General features: G+C 41.8%; 1 protein-coding gene across 4 annotated transcripts in view; it reads left to right on the top strand.

The window, feature by feature from the left end:
• The first annotated feature begins 2,426 nt into the window (after positions 1-2,426).
• The window catches only part of ENPP2 (ectonucleotide pyrophosphatase/phosphodiesterase 2), a 54,673-nt gene continuing 34,046 nt past the window's right edge, over positions 2,427-23,053 (top strand). Inside the window, exons 1-8 of one of the 4 annotated variants that reach the window (XM_065668855.1) lie at positions 2,427-2,519; positions 2,958-3,060; positions 8,808-8,963; positions 11,073-11,198; positions 13,127-13,187; positions 14,378-14,475; positions 15,305-15,384; positions 16,549-16,668. In XM_065668855.1, coding sequence (XP_065524927.1) covers positions 2,469-2,519; positions 2,958-3,060; positions 8,808-8,963; positions 11,073-11,198; positions 13,127-13,187; positions 14,378-14,475; positions 15,305-15,384; positions 16,549-16,668 — 795 coding nt within the window. In that variant the 5' untranslated portion in view covers positions 2,427-2,468. Of the gene's footprint in view, positions 2,661-2,723; positions 2,860-2,957; positions 3,061-8,807; positions 8,964-11,072; positions 11,199-13,126; positions 13,188-14,377; positions 14,476-15,304; positions 15,385-16,548; positions 16,669-23,053 lie in introns of those variants that run through there. The other 3 variants (XM_065668854.1, XM_065668857.1, XM_065668856.1) reach the window with 3 other exon arrangements.

Here is a 23,053-nt window from a genome sequence, read left to right as displayed (position 1 = left end):
TTATGCCCTAAAACTTGCACTGAACTGCTGCATTCTTGGGCAGGGAATACATTATTTCAGCTATTTCAGCTGAAGTCTTTCCTGTTCTGATGAGTAAAATAGCAATTAATTGCTCAAAAAGTTAATTGCCAGTGATCCCAGCAGTGAAATTTTGCCTGAACAAAATCATTAGGCTTTGTTTATTCTAATAGGTTCCTTGTGCATCTACGGTGCGGCTCCAGGCAGAACCCTTGTGACAGAAAGATGATTGTGCATCTGGGTATGCGGTCAGTTCAGAGCTACTGAAAAATGTGTCTTACATAACACATATGAAAAAGATTAGCAGTTTCAGAGTCAGCATCATCTATAGTTCTAAAGGATATTACAAAGGAAGTTAATTAATGTAATATACTTGCAACATGGGCCAGGAAACATAAAACAAGCTCCTCCACTTATGTAGAATTGTGCTGTTTAAGAGGTCCAGAGAGCTTACATGAATGGAAAAATGAAATATGATTTTTCACATCAGTAGAAGTCATCCATGCTGCTGTATTTTGGGGGTTTGTTTCTTGCTTTAATTTTCTGGGTGGCCATTTTTAACTTACGTGGGAACTTCCTTTCAAGGGAACTGAGCACCTGTGTGTAAGGAAGATGTGCAGGAACAGCAAGGGCTCAGCACCTCTGAATGGGCTGATTGGCTTGGGCACTCAAAACTGGCCACCAGATTTGAAAATTCAACTGTGTTTTGCCTGGGTCACTCAGTGACCTGAGCGTCCCAGGACAGAGAAGAGCCCGGGGTTGCTGATTCCCATGTTTTGCCTGTGGAATCAGGAATTTCATTAGCTATGTAGGCAACACCATTGAGTGATTCTATTTGTGACACCTTTGGTTTCCCTTCTGCTGCTCTTGCACACTGCTGTACTTACCTAGTGTTTAGGTGTGAAGTTGTTTTACCATAGGATATATGAGAGGCTAACAACAAAGAGTTTTATCAGAACAGCTAGTAAAAACTTTAGTGATTACTTTTCACTAGACCTCTATGCACATATTTTTTTACTAGAAAAATATTGCCTATTGCAACCTATTTAATTCCCAACCCAGCTAGTGATGAAGTGACCATTAGAAGATGGGTCTTGACTTCACAGCCCTGGTTTGTGCAAGGGAGAGGAGCATGATGTTCTTGTGTAGCTAAGATGTAGGTCTTTTCAGGCTAATTACATTTACCTGAGCCTTGCAGTGCAAAGATGCAGCTGCACAATGGAGCCACTTGAGTTAGAAACTGCATGAAAAAGGGTTAGCTCTCAGCAAGGGCTGGTGGGCTGGTAAGATGTTGGTAGGGCGATGGGGGTTTTTTAGCCTCTGCTCTGTAAAGCTATGCAGTGGGGAAGGAGGGATATTGCAGCAGGTAAAATGTGCCTCTAAACAAAGCTCACAGTTATATGTGTTTAATATTGCAAGATAGTTTAAAGAGGACAAAACTGTGTTTCTTCATGCGAGTATAGAATATGGAACAGGTCCCAAGGGAAGCTCAGACCACAGAATCATAAGATCATAGAGTCATAGAAAGGTTTGGGTTGAAAGGGACCTTAAAGGTCATCTGGTTCCAACCCCCGTACCATGGGGGGGATACCTTCTACTAGACCTTCTGAGGGCTTACGAATCTAAACTCTGTCCCTTTAAATGTGATTGTTAGTAAACACTTAAATGAAAGAAGCTTTCATCAGAGAAAAAAGTGGCAAACTACACTGGGAAGTAATTTGCCTTGTCAAATTATACATAAGTCGCTGATTCGAACCGCAGTTCTGCTCAGCGTTATCATTTGCTTTGCAAATAGAAGTGTTTATCCAAACAGCCGAGCTTTCTGTTGTTGTTGATGAAAATGGGAAAATGTGGAGCAGAAGGAACATGTCACTTCCCTTCCTTTCTGGAAGTCTGTGGTTTCCAGCTATTCAGATAAAGTTGCTTGTGCTTCCATCAGTCCAAGTCTTGCACTGCCACAGACGCGCGGGAGAACAGCATTGAAAAATACCCCCCTGCTCTGAAGGTGTCCCCTGTTTGGGGGAAACTTTGCTCTGCAACACAGTTGGAAACTTCAGGAGCACCCATGGAGAATGAAACGGGTGCCCAAGCTCCCCAAACCCACAGGGAGCACCGATCCCACCACCCTGCAACACCGGGTGACATTTGAGGGTGGCACCAGGGTATTTTAAGTTCTCAGCTCCGAGTGAGCTTCTCCCCCTCCACTTTTTCTTCTCTGAGCCAGATGGAGATGCATTTGGTTTCTCTTTTAGCCATGTTACTTTTGCGAGGAGAATAAAATGAGCAGGAACAGCTCTTGGCCGCAGCAACACAAGACAGCCCTGCTTTGCCAGAGGAAACCACATAAAAGCGTGTGTGTGTGTGTGCGTGCGTGTGTGTTTGGGGGAGGGCGCAGTGAGGGATGATGCCTGGAGCTTCTCGCACTCGGGGCTGCGATTTGTGAGTGAAACATGATGAAATCACCCCCTGGACAAATCACACGAGCCTGTCAACCTCACCAGGTGGGATTACTTGTAGCTAATAGCCCCAACTCCCCGAGCAAACAGAGCTCTGCGCTCCCCGTAACGAAAAGGCGAGGGTGCGCGCAGGCTCTTCAAGCAGGCTCTGGCATGGCTGGGGAGGGCTGCGTCCGCCCGCGCCAGGTAGGGAGGAGAGCAGCGTGTTTGCTTTCAGAGGAGGAGTAGCCCTGCTCTCCTGAATAAGTTCCTACAAAAAGGAGCGTTTCAGCCTCAGCAAGAGATGTTTTATTCATAAAGCCCTCCTGGTTCGTGTTACTCTCCAAGGGTGACGATGTCAGCTGCTGCTCCAGTGATGGGAACTGCAGTGCTGGGGAGCTCCAATGTACAGAGGACCATCTCTGCCCCTTTAACCGTAGTGCTCTTAGCGCGCAAGCACCGCGCTTTGCACTGTTTGCTTACGTTGCTGTTTTACTTTTGCAGGTTATATCTTTATTTGCTTTTGCCTTTGGAGTAAATGTCTGCATGGGATTTACAGCAAATCGTTTTAGGAGATCTGAAGAATGGGATGAGGGCCCGATCTCAGGTACAGTAACGGACATAAATTGTACATCGCAATACCCTTATGTTGTATAGTGTACTTAGAAACCACTCCTACTCCGAAACAGTAGTTTGCTTGTTCCTTTTCCCTCTAGGATATAGAGGAGAAGAAATAACTCGCCGAGCCTGAGTCAGTTGACCTTTGGGACTCACCTATAGGTCTCCTATTTACTTAAACTTTTGCTCTGTGTGCATGTGACTATGGAAAAGCTGCCTTATTTTAGGACTGAGTGCTGTCAGTCTCTCAGAGACTGCTCTCAGAGCATGTCCATAGCATTTGTCGTGTTTTGAGCTCCACACACTTTCCCTCAAGAGCTCGGAGAAGCTCCCCGGTGGGTTTAAGAGCCCTGGTTTTATTTTGGTAGCTATTGAAGCGGTTTCTAGAAACTTGATGAATGCTTTCGAGAGGCGCTGCTGAGAAACGCTGCTGGGATTTCTGCGGCTCCTGAGGTCATGCTGGTTTGCGAACAGCAGACGGCAGACATCTGACGGCGGGGAGGGCCGGGCAGAGGAGAGCAGGTGTTCACCCAGATGTGCTGTCACCCAGTCCTCTGGATTTGCTCTGCAGCCTCCTTTTTGATTTGGAGGAGAGCAAGAGCATGCCACAGGGGAGACTGTTGTTTGTGTTCTGGGGCAGAATAGGGGGTTGTGAGCTCGGGCAGAGTCCGAATGGAAAAATACATTAAATGGAAAACTAGTAATCTTTTTCTTTAAAGAAAAAGTGGGCTTGACTTGTGTGTCTGTTCCCTTTGGCAGGAAAAATGAAACCTGTTGTCGTTGACTTAGAGCTGGTTAATAGAACTGAAGTGAAAGGGTTTCATGTGCAATGCCTGTCTGTAAGGATAGCTTGTGAATTTTAATTACAAAATTGTTTACTGTGGTCAAAGTTTGTTGTGTTCCTGGTAATGTACCTGTGTCCTCTTTCACGGGAATTGGTGTTTAATGACAACCACAATCAGGGCTGCTGATCACTGAGCAAAGGCATTTTAGATAATCAGAAAGATAGCATCCGTTGCTTTTGATCTTTATGTAACAATAAAAAAAATGCTTGAAAACCAAATATATTTCTATTTTTATCTTCTGGTGTAGTTTCAGAGTGTGTGTAATAGTGATGTGAAAGATCTATATTTCATGTCTTCAATACCTGACTGCCAGTTGCTTTCTTTCACTGGTGACCATCTAGGCTTTAGTGCAGGGCTGCTCAGCTGATCTGTACTGAACTCCCAAAGGTCTGATATTGGGATCCCATCGCAGCTGGTCAGTGCCAACTCTGCTTAAGCCAACCAGCACCGTTCAGTGGTGTTCCTGCCCATGGCAGGGGGTTGGAACTAGATGATCTTAAAGGTAAGGTCCCTTCCAACCCAAACCATTCTGATTCTGTACCACCACCACTTCTGGGATCAGTAGCTGTGTGCTGTTTCCAATAGCAGGAGTTTTAGCTCAGAATTCCAGAAAAATAGGAAGCAATACAGAATCTCTTGCAAGAGGGCAGGAGATGGGGTACATTTGGTACTTTGTGGAGAATTTGCTGATAAGTGGGACTGGACCAGTACCTGGCACTGAAGCAGTGCAGTTGAGGGTGCAGAAGTGAGACGTGGAAAAGTGATGGAGGATTTTGTCCCTTCTGTGTTTATGCAACTTGATTACTTTTATTGCAGTAAAAAACCAGGATGTGATAGCAAAGAATAAAGTGTTACAGTGACATCCGGCTAAAGGAGAAAGTAAAAAGTAGCACTGGAGAGTTGGTTTTCTAACAAATGAAAAGCACAGTGATCAAAGAAGCTATTTAGGCTCTCCCAATTGTGTGACTTCCAGTTATATTTTCAGAAGTCCAGTGCAATGAAATATCCAGAAGAAAATATTGGTATCAGTTCTTTTGCAATATCACCCTGCCTTGGCTTATTTGTTCCAAGTTTCTTGGTGTTTGGAGTTAATTATTAGATTGACCAAACTCTCTTTACCAACCATTACTGTGTAGACCAGTTATTTCTCCAGGGGTATGCCCTGACTGTAAGCAAATTTCAGTTTTCATCTAGCATAGACCTCCTCTATGAGTCAAAACCAACACAGTTTTTTTCTTAGTGCCATGTCAAAGAAGTACCATGGTTCCTGAACACCCCTTCTTGTTCTGTTTTTGCTGTGTAGAGGTATATAAACCTTTATATGTTTTGAGATATTTAATATTTGTACCCAGCAAATCATGCCATTGAAATGGCTTTTTGACTTAAATTTTCTAAAAGACATTAAAGAACCAAAGCTCCCACTTTTTCATAACTTAGTTATTTGCTTTATGAGATTTCTAGGTATCTCTGTAAGAGCTTGCAGTGAAAATGGCCTTAGTGTCCTAAGACATGTTCCTTGTTCATGAGAGGATGATGGCTTAAAATTTGGAAGGAGAAACATTGAAGTTTTTTCTGCCCTTTCTCCCTGGACTTTTAAACATGCCATTGGAAACTGAGTTCTATCTTTCTTGAATTACAACAGTTAGGACTTTTGTTTTTTACTTTATGGGCCTTTCACTGAAATTTTACTCATTACAATGGTATTCTCAAAAGGAGAATTCGTAATATGAATATTATCAGGTAGTCTCCTTCCTGTAATGACTATGTAAGCATGTCTATGTTGTGTGGTTCTATGACCAAAATGCTACTGAAAGTAAATGGATTTGATTTTTTGGGGTTTTTTTAATATTGTAATTGGATAGAATCAGAGCAAGTAGTCGGGTATGGCACTTTACAATGGAAATGTAATAACCTCCATGGACTGAATCAGGAAGGCACTATGGCCCCAGGTAATGTCTCTTTCGAACCTATGACATGAGGCAACCCTTAGATGGTTGTTTTGACCTCAGCTGGCTGAAAAAAAACCCAACAAAAACAAAGAATGCATAGGAAAGGACATAAAGAGTTTTATGTACTAAATAAGGAGGGGAGGATCTTCATGTTGAGGTTGTGCTGCATGGTTTGATGGCAGGAGCTGTGGAGGGATGCTGGCATTTTGCAAAGGACTTTGAAATTGTGCAGGACTGTTCTGTACAGGGGTTTCTGTTAATTTGAAAATGCTCACCAGGGTTGGAACTCCTGATGATGTATTTTCAAACTATTCTGCCATAGCATTGTGCATGACCTGAAAACCATGGTCTGGCTGCAAAGGCAAGGTCAAGCACTATAAACAAAGGAATGATCTTAACGTGTTCAGAGATCACAGGAATTAAAACAAGTCCTTTTTCCTGTTGCTGTATGGAAAGTGTCCTACATTGGCTCAGGAGGTGTGACCTGAAATTGTTAAGCAATTTGGGATAATTTGTCACGTCAGTAATAATGTGATTGTAAAGGGATGTGAAAAAATAATACACAAGGTAGTTGGGCTAAACCATTCTTATGTGAAATGGAAACTCTACCTGCAGTTATAGAAAAATGGATCTAGAGGGGACCCTGAACAGATATGTAGACTGTCTCTATATCCCAAGATATGGTCAGTTATTACTGAAGTGCTCCTGACAGATCTTGGTTTAACCTGTTCTTCAAAATCTCCAAGATCAGAGATTGCACAGCCTTGGTGGGCAATTTGTTCCAGCTCCAGATAAATCAGCTGCTCTTTACAACAGCTAGGTATTCCTTGAGCTGCAGGTGACTCTGTCCCTTATGTAATCTGCAATCAGATTTAAACCTTCTCTTTCCTAAACGCATGTTGATGTGTTTTTAACCTTCTGAAATGATCTCTCTCATTCCTTTGAAACAAAGAGAGCAATGCCAGTATGCGTGATATATAGTGTGAGCTAGTATGTAATACCTTTGAGTCCCTAATATCTTTGATTTGCAGCTTACTGAATGTGTGATTGTATATTACCTAGCTTCCAAAAAGGAAAGTAATAGAAGAGGTTAAATAACGTGGAAATATTATTTAGTAACAGATTTTTGGAAGCATTTGTCAGGAAGCAGCCATCATTAAGAATAAGGAACAAGAGTTCGTATCTCTGAAAATATCCAAGTTTTGGCATGCTTTGAAACAATTCTTGCGTGATTGCTTTCTAATGTAGCTTTGTGGCCTATTTATGTGAGCGAAGAAAATACTGATCTGTGTGTTGCCAGCATAGATACACAACATTTAGCTTCTTGGAACTCCAGATGACCAAAATACTGATGGCTCAATAAGAACATGTTTGCATGGTATGTACCATAGAGTGAAACTTCACTCTGTGTGTGATGGTACTTGCTCTTGGCTTTACTGACTTTACTGAAAATCAAAACCCAACCCAAACCCAACAACAGAGAGACACAGTTGTCTACTACTACCTTTTCCAGCACTCATACAAATATACCTTGCGAGTGCCATGGTCCATGAATGCAACCGTGGTAGGTTTGAGTTTCTTACCCGTTATCCTGCTGTAGGGTTGATTTGTTTCCAGGTTTGCTCCCTGAAGTGGTTTGTGCTGGTGTCCAATTAGTGCCAGTGCCTCTCCGAGGAAAGTGGTGGAGCAATAGTGCTGGGGATGGGAGCTGATGGAACATCAGCCACTACAAGGTCACCTCAAACTCCCCTTTCATCATCTTTTCCATCCATTCTCATGGTATTGGGATAATGACATATTGTTTGGGAAGAGGTTTCCTCTCAGTTGATGTGGAGACTGAACTTTTAGCTATGTAAAAGAGTAGGAAAATACATAAGAAAAGATCAGAGCAGCTGTTTCCCAAAAGTGCCATTGCATCAGTCCTTTTAAAATCATACTGCTAATCATGGTGAGGTTTGCCAAAACCAAAACCAAACTGTGGTCTAAAAGACAGCAAATCCCAAGAAAATTTCAAAGACTTAATAGGTCTCTGAAGGAGCAAAAGGCATTGTGACATTTTCCTTGGAACACCTCTGTTTCTAAGGAATAACATAACATTTTTTTATTTTATTTCATAAAAAACGATTAACACTAAAAGTAGCACACAACCTGCCTGCTTCATGTAAGCTGCTATGTAGAATTCTCTCATAGGAAAAAAAGTATAAAATACATCAAGTGTATAAAATACTAAGTTCTGAGAAGAGAGCAGAGAAGTACATATCAGCTTTGACAGTAAAGGCCCTTACTAATAAACAGGTTATTGAAGTCTAATACATTATTCATGGTTTTCGGACTGGCAGTCCTTCATTTAGTTATACACATTAAATGCATTGGTTTTTTTACATAGTTCTGTATTTTGTTGAGGTTTTATGACTTAATGCTCTGCAGAAGCCTACCAAAAGATAGAGCATCTTAGTTTTCTTTCACACTTGACATTGATTTGGCACCTTCCAGTGTAGCAAACCAAGTCCTGCGGACTGCGTGTAGATTAATTGCAGTCCTTTCCTATGCAAACTGCCCAACCAGCCATGAAAATGTCACTAGGCTTCTGAAAACAAAGGCCTGCTTCTGAGGAATAGCTTCAGCTCCTGGAATAGGGCCTTGGAGACTTCAATACGTTTCTGCTAATGATCTCTTGATTGTTGCAGAGGTAAAGCCTGCTTCTTTGCAGGACGTTATCCCAGCATGCTGCTTCCTTCCTCTTTCTTTCCTCCCCAAAAAAGAGCAACCTTTTTGGAGTTTGTTCCTTTTTTTTTCCCCTTTCAAGCAATCCTTCTCCTCTCCCTGCTCCCTTCCCCAGAGCAGGCAGCCAAGGTTTTGCTCATCTGAGTGGCTCAGGGCTGAGCCACCCATAACACTGCTGCCAGCCTGACAGATGTTGCCCTGTTTCTTGTTCCACACAGTCCTGTCAGATTCCCCCTGGATCAGTACCTCTGGCTCCTGCAAAAACAGATGCTTTGAACTTCAAGAGGCAGAGCCTCCTGGCTGCCGCTGTGACAACCTCTGCAAGAGCTACAACAGCTGCTGCTTCGACTTTGATGAGCTGTGCTTAAAGACAGGTACGATGGGTCTCCTGTCCCGCACTACCAGGCGCTGCTGATATCTGGTTTCTGCCAGCAGTTGGGACCTGCCTGCTGAACCAGCATTCCCTGACATAACCTGCATCTCCTCCTTACCTCACCTTGCCTTGCTGGGCAGGCTCAGCTCAGCCCAAATTGAAGCCCATGTTTCCTTGCAAGAAGCAGTAGGGATGCGCACCTATTATTCCTCACTGTTGGGCTTCGGCCATGGTTTCCAGGGCAGAAAAAGCAGGGTACTGTTCACACTACTTGAAAAATAGATCTGGTATTCAATTAAAAGCAATACTCAGTGATCAGGCACCAGTCTGACCTCCAGGTTGCAATGAAAAGAGCCATGATAAACACTGGAGGTTGGTCATTCTGTGTCAGCCATCCTTTTTTTCTCCCAAGTGATAACTTCATATTGGAGCAATTCATGCCTGTGGGCCAACAGTTGCTTGTGAAGCAGCCTCAGAAGCTGGAAGCACTGAAGCAGCATGAGTTCTTTGGGAATAAGCTGCAGGTGACAGGCTGGGCTTGTTACCCTTGCTCCAGTCTCCGATTTCCAGATGTCAGGATGCATATAACACACTGGTAAAAATGTTTGACTTCAATTCATTGGACCCCGGAGGATAGAAATACAGCACTGGGTTCATTTTCATTTTGCTTTTTTCATGAGTCATAGGCAAGAAAATCTTCAAAGAGCACCAAAGAGTGCCGTGTTTCACTTCTTAGTATAGTTCGTTTAAATTATTAGCTGTACCCATCTCCTTGGGTGTTTGCACAGTGGTCAGAGTTGACACAGGTGCCTGATACTTCTGCCATTAAAATTTTGGTTGCTTTATCAAAGGATTACACTTATTAAACAGACAGAAGTCTAATGGTTTAAAATATCATTGCCCATGGATGCGCAATGCTTGAAAGTCCTGACTTCCTCAGTTCTGTTTGTAATGGTATCTTTTTAATAACTTGGTACCAAAAAAATGGTGAGCTAATCTGGTATGAAAAGACTTCTGATTTTTAGGCTGATGCTGTTTTGCTCTTGGTGTAAATGTCTGCAGAAAGAGAGTGTCTATTTGAAGACTTCCAGTGCAATATAAGGTGTTTGTTACCAAAGGACAGATATTAAGTTTCTCAGTCACCTGTCCACAGTGCCCCATGTCCACATGTGTATGGATACCTGCATGGGCCTTGGGACTGGTGTGTGAATTGTCATACACTCCCGTAGGCATTTATTAAGGCAATTATCACATGTAAATCTGTAAATACTACATAATTATAGAAAAAGGCCCCAGATGAAGGAGAAAAGGGGGTAAAAGACATTGCTCTTATGTGGTGTGTTTGTTGCTGGCTGCATGTTGTCTAAAGTGATTTCTAAAGTTTCTTCTTGGTTGAGCTAGGATGTGAAAAACAAGATGCTTACATCCTTAGGCCCTGTTCCAAAATGTATCAACGTACTGTCATTGAGAGATCACCCACATTTAGACAAATACTTAGATCCTAACTTCATTTACAAGATGAGAAGGTCTGGGGTGTTTTACAGGAGCTGTGCCATGCTTTTCCTTGAAGAACAGCTCTTGTACTCATACCTTTTTGTGGCTGATACTGAATCTCACCCTATGGGTGAGGAAATGATGGGAGGAAAGCATCAATTTGCACCCACATAGTCTCTCCTTTCAGTCTTCTCTTATTTCCTATAGATTGAATCAAGGACAGCAGTAGCTGGGAGAAAAAAATGGATTACCCAAGAAACATCAGAATCCTTAGCTTGTGGTTCAGGCCTCATCGCTTTTCTGTTGAGATCCTTTCTTTTCTTCTGCTTTCCACACTTTTTCTGGCATTCAGGTTGTATAAAGCATGGAGTACAAAACCTGAGGGCAGCAAAAGCACTTGTGGGTGAGTGGAGGAGCCCTCCTGCACTTGCAGGACACAAGGGTCCTTTTTGTTTCTGGTTGACATGCCAACTTCAGAGGTCTTGAAATCACTAAATTGGGGCCGTAAACTTTACCTCCCACTTTAACGACTAGAGTGTTGTCATTATGGATACAGTGAGTACTTTTTTATTTTCATTATAATCTCTCATTCTTTCTTACTTTATGAATATTTTAGCTCGGGGCTGGGAATGTACCAAAGATCGCTGTGGAGAAACCAGGAATGATGACAATGCTTGTCACTGCTCTGAAGACTGCTTAAGTAGAGGAGATTGTTGTACTAATTACCAAGTCGTTTGCAAAGGTACATCTTTGGTCTTTCTACTTCTTATCTTTCCAAACTCGATAGAAGGCAGCCCTGTGGGTAAAGAGTTTTCTTTTAAAGGAGGAATCTTCTGTTCTGATTTTTCGGAGGATGGGGTGAATAATGGAGAATTGCATGGGAATTAGCAGAGGTTAATGCTTCTAATTTATTGATGGTAGAAGGACATTGTCTTTACCTGTAGACAGAATTATAGAAAAAGGAGTAGGTGGATGAACAAGAATTTAAAGCAAAACACACAAGTGTTCATAGGCATTTGCCTGCATCACAGGGAAAGCAGGGATATCTGATGGTCTCAGAAGGAATGGAGCATTCCTAGATATGTTATCTCTGTTTCAAAGACCTCTCCCCACCCCCACCACAAAACCTCCTTCTTAAACTACTTGGCCTAACACCTGTAGGCTTTGTTTCTTGTGGGAGTGCAGGTGTGAGAATACAGAATGGCAGTAATTTGCAGCTCGTGGCGTGGGCTTTAGGTAAGTGCCACCTTTAGACACACCGTGCACTGGTAGGTGGGTAGGCTTTGAAGGCTTAATTTTGATCCTCTACCCTGACTTTTTGGAGCATGTCCTGCCTTGTGTAATGTGTCTCCCATTCAGAGCAGATCTTTATATCCTCAGTAATGTGCTCTACATGTTCTTATTTTTTTGCCTCAGCTGGTTCTTAGAATTTTACTCATTAACTTTACCGGTGGAAGGGTTACAGTTTGAAAGTCTTCCTTCCACACAATTTTGTCCAGCTGCATATGTTGAGAAAAGTATAATAATCCCGATCCAGACACTGAAAACTGCTGGGTTTTTTTTCTCTTGAGTTTAGAATCCGAATGAAACATGTACTTCCCAGCAAGCGCTGTAAATTATGTTCTTTACCTTCTCAAAGAAACCCAAGGCTGAGACCACTTAAACACTGGTATAGCTTTCAGTTCCTGCCCGTTTTGTGAGCTCCCTCTTACAAGGGTCAGGACAGAAGAATTTACATGTCTCCAGCTTTAATGTACATAATCTTTGTTGAACTGGCTAATAACAAATGATCTCAATGACCCTGGCACTCTAACAGGAGCAAGCCTTATGTGAGAACAGTGTTTCCTCTTTCTTGCCTTTGCCTATCTGAGGATAGTGTGTTTGGGGTTTTTTTGTTTGTTTTGTTTTTTTTCCTTCTTGGAAATAGTCCCTCCACCTCCTGTCATGGTCAGTTGGAATTGCTGCAGGACATATTTCCTGCAAGTCTTTTCTATGGTGCTTTTTGTTTTGTTCTGCTAATTGAACTGCAGTTCCTTTAATAGTGCCAGATTCAGGAAGCTAGGCTCATTAGCTAATAATTTGGTTTCCAATTGACCTGTGAAAGCGCAAGTCATGAGCCACTCTGTAGACAGCATTCAGTAGTGAAAATAAAGAAAATAGTTGATTACATAAGGTAATTTTAACTAATCTAGCTCTGAAAGAGTATTAATTTTTTTTTTAGCTGTGTCTGAGTCTCACCTGATCCATGAGCTGATCAGCTGGAAAGTATTTAGAGTTGTTTTTCTTCCCCAGAATGAATTTTGTTTTGTGTCTTTAGACAGCTGCATCAGCTCATGGAGACAGGGCAGGAGGGTGGGAATTCACAGCCGGAAGCAGCACTACATGATTTTGACAGATTGAATATAAAAAAATGAAATAGATGACCACTGAGCCTGAAGTGTAACCTCTGTTTCCTGCAGTCAAAAGGACACTCTCAGCTCCAGTTTTAAGAACTACTTCTAGGAGTGCTAGTTGGGATATTCTTGTTGAATAGAATGAAAACAGATAATTCATTCAGCTTTGTGAAGAAACCGGCTCGTCATTCATGGGAACTATGACAAGGGAGCCCGTTACCTGGAGTTAGACTTTATTTTCTGTGTTTTTCAAACTTCAATGTGACTTTTCTGGTAGGAGAAACCCACTGGGTGGATGATGACTGTGAAGAGATGAGGGCTCCTGAATGTCCAGCAGGGTAAGTATTTCCTATGCAGCTTCAAAACCCGGTGCAGCAAGGCCAGTGGTCCCCAGCTCTGCCCCAGACCTCCGAGTGCTGCATTTCTTCACTGCCCCGTCTCACAGGTTGAATGCCTGTGGTCTGGATGCTTTCCTGTGCTTCACCATTTGGACAATTAGGCGGATAATCTTGTAACACATATGCTTTGAGCTGCTAGATGAGGAATGGTGTGATATGTGGGCTTGAACTCTTGGTCTTTGATCACCTGCTGATGGATTTGCCTACTTCATTTCCCACATAAGGAAGGTAGCCAAACTCTGTTTGTTTTCTTCTAACCTAACCAAAAGGTTTGGGGTTTTTTGATTGAAATAAAATGCAGGTTGGTCCTTATGTGAACATAGTTCAGGCCATTTTTTAAATTGAATTTTGTATTAGTGTTCCTAAATGAAAGGATTTCTAAATTGCAATGAAGTACAGGCTTGACTGAGTGAGGTATTTGAGCACATGGCCAACACTGTGAAAGTAAGCACTTTAGGGACCAGTTGGCTCACTGTTAGACATAGAGGTAAGCATCTGGTCAGGTCCTGCAAAGTCTGTGCTATTAAGAAGATAGTTTGGAGGAGATGGGAGTGCCTGCTTCTCCTGGTGACAGTGATGACTGCTTACCCCAACAGCAGGTGTCCAGGACCCATTGCTGCCCTCTTAGGGTCAACTCCCAGTAGCAGTACTAAATAAAAATGTAATTAAATAACATGAAATACTGTTATCTTCATTATGTGAGAATGAGCTCTGCCTCAAGAGCTCAGTCAAAATGCCACATAGGCTTTTGTCTGTGAAGAGAGACCAGCTGTCACAAGCCATGTGGTTTTTAACTACAGATTGTATGCCTGGGTGGGTACTCATGCATACTATTTTTCTTTGTTCTCCTTGTCCTTCTATAAACACTTGCCTTTTTGGGCTAAATGCTTTTAGCTGCTCAGGGAAGTTGTCTTTTATGTTGGAGTTCAGCCCTTTCACTGACTGTCAGTGAACACTGGATGTTAGTAAGTGTGAAGATTACCAATTTGTGCTGGTCTGTTAAGTAAGCAAAATAATTATAGACATATATCATACGTAGTAGCTGTAGATTCTCTGGAGTCTCAGTGAGCAAGTGGAAATAAAAATCACTTTGTAATGCTGCCTTACACTCCTGCTGCTTTTGCTTTTAGCTTTGTTCGTCCCCCTTTGATCATCTTCTCTGTTGATGGTTTCCGTGCATCGTATATGAAGAAAGGGAACAAGGTCATGCCCAATATTGAAAAACTCAGTGAGTACATCTGTTTTCTTGCAATAACTGAAAGACAATCTCCTGCAGCCCAGTTGTTTCCATTGCTTATTGAGCAACATAAGTAAGTGTGAGCTGGTGGGTAGAAGGGCTGCGGCAAACGCAGGGCTCCTCTGACTGAAAGGTCTGACAAAGATTAAGTCTTTTCTTTTTTTTCATGAAACGGCAGAAGTCTGCTTTGGTTTAGATGGCATCAAGTGGTGACTTGAAAAGCACCCTGGCTAAAGGAGCACCCAGCAATCAGAGTGGGGAGAGAGCTGCTGCTTTCAGGAATGCTGGTCAGAATTGGTGGCTTTCACATGGTTTTGTCAGTGAACAAAGCAATCTTCAGTATGTTATATGTACTGTGCACTTCTAAGCTAGCTGGGAGGTACCAAAGGTATTTTCCACTTGATTCAGAAATATTGAAGATAGCCCATTGGGAAACTGCAGCTTTAGTGTATTTATCATTCAAAATTAGCCTGCATTTTCTCATGTTGTTTTACTTAGCCAGATACTCCCAATGACTCCGGATTCTGGAAGGAGGTAGCTCAGAAAGTAAAACAGTGTATGGAAATGCAGCTGGTTCTGTAGTCCTCTGTCTGCTTCATTTCAGTTGCTTATTGTGAAGTACAAAGTGTGCATGAGTGGATTTACTACTGTCCCATGGGGAGATCTGCCAAAGTTAAGCAGCCGAGTGTGCATTTAAATGGGTTATAATTTAACCAGTTTGTGCAGCATTTTGAGTCCTAGCAAATGACAATTTCTGTTCTTGTTTTCCAAGTCTGAGAGCTCCACATCCTAATGTTTGTATTTGCTATTGATTTTTCAGGATCTTGTGGAACACATTCTCCTTACATGAGACCTGTCTACCCTACAAAAACCTTCCCCAACTTGTACACCCTTGCTACTGTAAGTCCCTGTGAAAGACTTTTTGATGATCAAATGTTGCACTGCAACAGAAATGTAGATTGTGGGAAGCAAGGTTTTGTTTTATTTAATAAAACTGCTTCACTGTCCATCCTTTTCAGTCCTCAGTTAAGTATTTTCTTCATCATTTTGCTGTTCTGAGATAATGTATCTCACCATTACACACTGTGTTACAGCTTTTGTGTGCTTTCTAACGCCTGCTTTTGCAGTTATTTGTACTGCTGTGTAATTACAGGTTGAAGTTTTTCTAGGGGGGGTGGAAAAACCACCCTGAAACCCTACCCAGAATACAACCAGCAGTTGTTCCTTCACTGGGGTAGCTGAAGTCAGTGGGGCTGATTTAGCAGCTGACTTACAGTTTACAGTTGCTGAGTGTGTTGGATGCTGTGCTGGCCCTGCAGTGCAACAAACCATCACTTCTGCACTCTGGTGCCAGCCTGTCCCCATGCTGGCACGCAAACGCTCCCATGTGACAGGACTCCTAAAACTGGGATAAGGGACTCCCTACCTGCAGCTGCATTTTTTTCTCCTTCCTTTCTTTCCTGCAGCCTTTGCACAAATGTTAAATAGGAAAAGAGGAGATGGAGAAACAAATAGCTGGGAATGGGAGAGGGCCAGGAGAAAGGGAAAAGAGCAGAAATTTCTTACATTGCCTTTACTGATGGACAAATTGCATTGTGGCCTTGGTTGACTTGCCTCCTTTGCTTTTCTTTTTTCTTGGAAATAACTTATCTCACAGAGGCTCTGGTGAAGATAAAACATTATAAGATGGAAATGCAAACTGTTACTCTTGCAACCAGAGAATGAATTACTGTTTCCAGAGAGGGAACTGAAAGTCCAAATCAATCTTTTCATAAATTTTTGCTTACTTTAGATGGCCTCAAACTAACTTTTAACCAGTGTGAAAATACTTTAAAGTATCAAGTAACAGGAGTTTTTATGCTTTTTAGCACCATTCAATCATGTCCTACTGCTTTCGTTACTATAGCCAGTTTTAAATGTGCTTATCTTAAAGTTAAAACTTTTTCTGGTATACAGTTACAAGGATACCTATTTTACAATAATCCAGTGGTATGTGTGGATAGCTATGGAGAACTGGATTTGTGTGCATTAGGGTTTTGCTAATTAATGTACTTCTGCACAAAGGGACTCTATCCTGAATCACATGGAATCGTTGGCAATTCGATGTATGACCCAGTGTTTGATGCCAGCTTCAGTCTTCGAGGGCGAGAGAAATTCAATCACAGATGGTGGGGAGGTCAACCAGTAAGTGTCAGATTCCCCTCTCCTCCTTTCCTCCTCCCTCTCCTCCCCTCCCCCTGTGCCGTGGAACACAGCCAATAATAATAATTAAAAAAATACATCTGTGAACAATTTGTACCTAATCTCCCCCCCTGGCTGGCCCTGTGTCTGTTAATTTAACCTAATGTTTTGAGTTGGCTTTTGCTTTTCAGAATAATAAAGCCATTGATTATGGAAAGGTGCTTGCATTGATACGTATAAATTAGATGTGGCTAGGAAAAAAACCCTCACTTTGGGCAGGAGTTTAACACTGTATTTTCGTCACAGTGGCATAATGTTTCCTTTTCATTATGGGTTTCTCGGGTTTTCATCCTTGTAATGTCCTTGTGGCAGTTTTAGTATTAATGCTCTGTCAGCACAGCGTGGCACAACTTCATAATTAAGTCCACAAGCGATTGCTGTTACCTGACTTGCTGCAGAGGCTGTAGAACTTTGAATTAATTTCTGCCTTGAGCACAGCAGCAGTGGCTGAACCAGGTCCTCTTGGTGTTGGATCTGGTGTTTTCTCTAGCTCTGATTCCTTATTCTGGACATAGAAACATCCTCCTTCAAAATATTCCTTATTACTACAGCTAAGAGAGTCCCCTTGCTTCAGCTGCTCTTTTCCTCTATTAGTGCATGCTGTGGTGGTTTTGTTTTGCCAACAAAAGTGGGTTTAAATTAAACTAACAAGTTTTACTTGCAAGCAGCCGTGGTGCATGCACACATCATTGCACTGATTGCTTACCAAACTGTAGTTTAGCAGCTCCTTGGTCAGCTAACCCCACAAAAGAGTGAGGTGATAGAGGTGAGGAAATTGGAAGGGGTTTAGGAACACCATAATCTGTCATTGCTGTTTGCTGATGTGATCGGTGTCATCCCCCAAATCTCTTAAAACAGAAATATCCCAGGAGACTAAAGGAAGTTACTCAGATGGTTTTAGGCTTAACAAGTGTGTGTTATTTGTCTGCATGTGGTTTTAGTCCGCAACAAACATGAGGCAAGGCAATTTCAAGCTGCAGGCAGATGTGACAGGCAGATGTGCCTGGTTGTAGCTGAGCCAAAATGAGGTGTTTTTTTCTCTCATAAAATTTGTCAGCCTAACACTGAGCATAGGCACTCCCTTGCCCAGCTATGACCTGGGTTTGCTTTTAGCATTGCTTCTGTCAAGAGGAGTGGTCAAGGAACCTTACTAGCTATTATTCTCCTAGATGTGAGCAAAGAAACAGGATCAAAACTAGCAGCAGTGAAAAGACAGCAGTGGGTTGCCTCTTCCTTCACCTCAGCTGCAGCCGGAGCTGCAGAGCTAACAGATCATTCCTGCTGCATTCAGGCAGCAAGTTCACAGACAATCTTGTGGTTCAACTGCTGTGTGACAACTTGTTAAACAGCTCTAATTTAATTATACATCACATGTTTAATTGTGCATCTTAATCACAATTAGGTAAGAGCTCTAAGGGAAGTAACTGTTTGGGACTGTACAAATGTCTCTATTTTTAAACTGTGATATTTATACCAATCAAAGTCTATAAATACTTCACACCTGCTGTGTTGAGTGGGGAATATGGGTAATTCCCACACATGTCCATTAAAAAACTTATGCTGCTCCAGCAGAAAGAAATTTTTCTGGACTGTAAGCAAGGGTCATGAAAAATGACAGCTGGGAAGTGTTCAAGAAAGTTACACAACAGTGGATGACCATATGCTGGATGAAATCCTCAGAGGACAGGGAGTGTGTTGCTTAAACAAGTATGGACAATAAAATCAACCACCTGATCTGAGGAAGTGTTAAATATGAAAAATACGCAAGGAATAAACTGAAAATGCCTTTGGAAAACTGGAAATATGCATAGGGGAAGAGCTATGATTTAATCCTAAGCATTTAATATGAGGGAAACCAGTAAGTATGGCAAACCTGACTGAGTGGCCGCAGTGGTTAGGTGAGGAGCTGGTAGATCTCTTTGAGAAATCTGATACATATGGATCCTGCACATGGAAGAATTGCACATATGATGAGTGATTTCAGATTTTTAAAAGAGGAAAAAATTATCTCCATCTATACATGGATTAGATACAGTCTGTTCTAGCTAGCTATAATTTTCTCTAAATATCACATTGACATAGACTGCCAAAAATAGCTAGGTATTGAAAGGCAAGACAGTAAAACTAAGGGGAGAGGAAGGAAAACCTTGTCTGCATATCACAGAACTCTTAGAATCATAGAATAGTTAGGGTTAGAAAGGACCTTAAGGTCATCTAGTTCCAACCCCCTGCCATGGGCAGGGACACCTCACACTAAACCATGCCACACAAGGCTCTGCCTAACCTGGCCTTGAACACTGTCAGGGATGCAGCATTCACAGCTTCCCTGTGGGCAACCCATTCCAGTGCCTCACCACCCTAACAGGAAAGAATTTCCTCCTTATATCCAATCTAAACTTCCCCTGTTTAAGTTTTAACCCGTTACCCCTTGTCCTGTCACTACAGTCCCTAATGAAGAGTCCCTCCCCAGCATCCCTATAGGCCCCCTTCAGATACTGGAAGGCTGCTATGAGGTCTCCATGCCGCCTTCTCTTCTCCAGGCTGAACAGCCCCAACTTCCTCAGCCTGTCTTCATACGGGAGGTGCTCCAGTCCGCTGATCATCCTCGTGGCCCTCCTCTGGACTTGTTCCAGCAGTTCCATGTCCTTTTTATGTTGAGGACACCAGAACTGCACACAATTCTGAAATACTTCCTTGCTCCTGGAAACTGGTCTATTGTATCTGGCTTTACTAAAATGTGGAGGGTTCAGTGGGATTTGGAGGATGAGTAGCTGAATGTTTGTACACCAGGAATTATGTGAAATTAATTTTGAGAGCATTAGGAAAAGAAGGGGGAAGAAGGTAGTTTGGAAGTGTTTCAAGGTGCTGTAGCTGGCTGTGGGACTTCATGAAATCCAGTCTTTCTGATTCAGCGTACAACCTTGATTTATTATACAAGCTTAAAACCACCTTGTTTTCAAAACAAAAATGTTTGACAAGAAACAGCCGCAAAACCACTCCTTTCGCAGCATCTCACAGAAATGGTCAGCATCAGGGCCCATGCTCCCAAGGGGGAAACTAAGTTTACTTCTCATTTTTTATGACACTGAGGCTCTCTTTTTTCATCCCAAGTAAGTTCATGCACTAAATTAGGCCTCAGCTGCCTTTGGCTTCTGTTAAGCAGTACTTTTCCGTATCTTGGTTTGATGTTGCAAGCTTAAGCTTATACTACAGACAATATATTGATTTTCTTTAGTGATTTTTCATAATCCTTAGAAATCCATTGGCCTCCCCAAGGTCAGAAGATCACAGAATCATAGAACTGCAGGTCTGTGGTTAATGGGGACAGACTTTCATTCAGAAAGTAATCCAGCTTGGACCTGAGTTTGGCTCTGATGATGCCATTCTCTTCAGTAATATCTTAATTATAAACATATTGAAGCTTGTTTATGGCACCTTGTAGAAGGCTTTGTTTTCACTATGAACCTTTTAAAGAGAACACAACCTTCATCATTGTTACACAGCTTAACTGAGTATTCCTGATTTTATCTAAATTTCACATTCAACATATATCAGTTGTTGGGATAAAACCATTTTTCTCTCTTGTTGGTTTGAATTCTGCTGGTTTTTAACTATCAAAAGATTACAGAAAGAACTTCTTATTTTAATTTTCTTACTTATTCAGCCTGAGCATTGGCAGGATAGTTGCATCTGAGGAGACCAGATTTTGGGCTCAGCTTTGCAGAAAGCTGTCAGCTGTCTTTTTGTCTGGAACACATTTTGCAATCACTGGTGGAGACATAAAAAGAGGCATGTCTATAATTGTCTTTTTAGAAGTATTTCATTTTATACAGCTTGATCCATAAACAAGTGACAGGCTTCTCTGAGCCTGTCTGATTATTTTTGAATCACAAAATGGTCAGGGTTGGAAGTTCTAGTTCCAATTCTAATTTCATCTAGTTCTAATTCCATTTAGTTTCAACAATCATTTGTGTCTTGTTAAAGAGTAAAGAGTATTGAAGTTGCTACTCCATGTTTTACCTTGTTGGGAAGACAAATTGCAAATGGTGCAGGAGTGGGACAGTGGTGGCACCACCCTGGTATTAATTCTGTGTGTTTGCACCAGTGTTATAGATGTTTTTCTCCTGGAAAATGCTGTGATTTCCCCTGGATGTGGAAAGGATTTCCCGTTCATGGATTACTAACTCTTGTATGTGTTTCCCCTGCTTCTGACATGAGCCTCCTTCCCTGGTTGGCCAGCAGATTTATGTAACTTGGCCCAAGGGCCAGACTTCAGAGCTGTCCCTCCCATCAGCCTTGACCTGAGATGTGCTGCTGCCAGTCCTATCATAATGCAACAAATACAGGGCAGCCTTTGCAAAGTTATGGTCTCATTTATTCATGGAGGATTAAAAGTAGGGAGGTGCCCTACTTCCTATGCAGGCTTTCAAAGACAATTCATCAGCTATCTCAAATAATTTTGTATGTAGCATCTGTGAAAATGTGTCTAGCAGTCAGAAGAAGGGAAAACTTGGGGCTTCCATGTTCCATATGGCATTGCCTCTTAAACTATTGCTTAGCCTGTCTATTTTTATTCACAAATGAGGGAGAAAAACTGTAGTCATTCAACACATAGGATATAAAAATGACTAATTCAATGTATAGGATGTTTCATAGACATCTAGAAAAACATGCATATTATTTCTTGTAACATTTGCCAGTGTACTAGGTTTGAATCTGTAGTTCCATAATTTAACGGGTCTGTATTATAAAAGTTAGATATTCTCTAATTCCTATGGCAGGGGATGAAGACAGAATGGTTAATCTTTAAATATTTAGTCCCCTCCTCTCTGCTTAAGCAAATTAATTCAGAAATATGGCCTTTATATAGTTTGTAATACAATAAGGTTTGTCCCATATACAAACCAGGGGTGCACATCTGACATAGTTAAACAGCTGACTCTAAGATTCTAACATATGAACAGTTAAAACCAAGGTATTTACATACAGCAAATAAATTACATAAGCTCACAAATGGTACTGACCTCGCAACACCTAAGACAGCAAACTTTATAAGTGACCTGAACTGATGTGACCAGCCACATAGCATATGTAATGCATTGCAGTTACATGCTGAGTACTGGAACATCTAGAATTAATCAACTTTAAGACTGTGACTAACCAACAGAGAGGAAATGGAACAAGAACTCCTATTCACATCTTAATTTCAATTGGTTTGGATGGGCAAGGTTGAGTAAGCATTGGATAACTTCATTTTCTATACTACGTTGACTGACAGCATAGAGTCATTTTAGCCTGTGAGAGGCATAACTTGACTTGAAAGATAATGAATTTAATTTAAAGACAGTGAGAGATGTTCACTGGTGATTAGGCTGCAGTAATAGTTTTCCAGGCTCTTCTGGTGGAGTCACTATCCTATAGCTGAGGGTAATAAAGAAACTTATGTCCTCCTATGAGCTGCTCCAGTCTGTTGTCTAATTTTACCTAGCCAGTAAAGGGCCTGGCTGATCAAGGACACTTCTGGGAGATTGCTACCATTAGATTCATCAGCAGTAACTGTCACAACTATAAAACACACCCAAAACTTGATTTAAAGCTTGTTCAATGCTGATAGAAATTCTTCCATCTACAAGACTGCTGCTACTCTGTATGCTCAAAGACATCTCTGCAAATGTATTGCTATAAGTAAGAGCTTTAGGTAAGATGTTGAATACTGGTGAATTTTCTTACTTCAATTTCAAATAAATCAAAGGCTTCTCCCCTTTAAAAAAAAAAAGGAAGAGGGAGGTCCAGTAGTATTTTGTTATAACCTTGAGCTGATTCAGGCTCTGCCTGGCAGAGTCAGGATGGAGTCATTCAGACTCACTTCTCAGATGTTATGGTCAGGTAGTAGCCTTTTGATTTGCTGGCCTTTGACTTCAACAGATCATTGTCTTTGCTGTTGAGTTTTTTTCAAGTGCAACAAACATGTGTCCCTATCCAAATAGCTAATGCCAATGTAAATGCCTGCATTCCTGAAGTGAAATACTTCGGAGTAGGGAGGGTGCAGTTTTTCCTGTCTGAAGCCATCCCTGGATGCCTTTGGACTGTCCTTACTGCTTACTTAAGCTTGCACAACTAGGAATGATCTCCATTTACTTGTATTGCTCCTGCTTCAGAAAAGTATTCAGTGCTGTTTCCACATGGCATTCATAAAGCATGCTGTATGCTCAAAAGGAACAAAACCTACCTAATACCTTCTTGCGTGCATGCTGGGTACACCTTGCCAAGGTAGGCTGGGCCTAATTATTCATCTGTCAAGATGACTGGTGTTTTACTTGCTTGGCCA

Source organism: Lathamus discolor, chromosome 2, assembly GCF_037157495.1.
Source record: "Lathamus discolor isolate bLatDis1 chromosome 2, bLatDis1.hap1, whole genome shotgun sequence".
In the NCBI taxonomy this organism is placed as follows: Eukaryota; Metazoa; Chordata; class Aves; order Psittaciformes; family Psittacidae; genus Lathamus; species Lathamus discolor.
The sequence above is the reverse complement of the archived record's forward strand: the minus strand, read 5'-3'. Positions and strand labels throughout refer to the sequence as shown.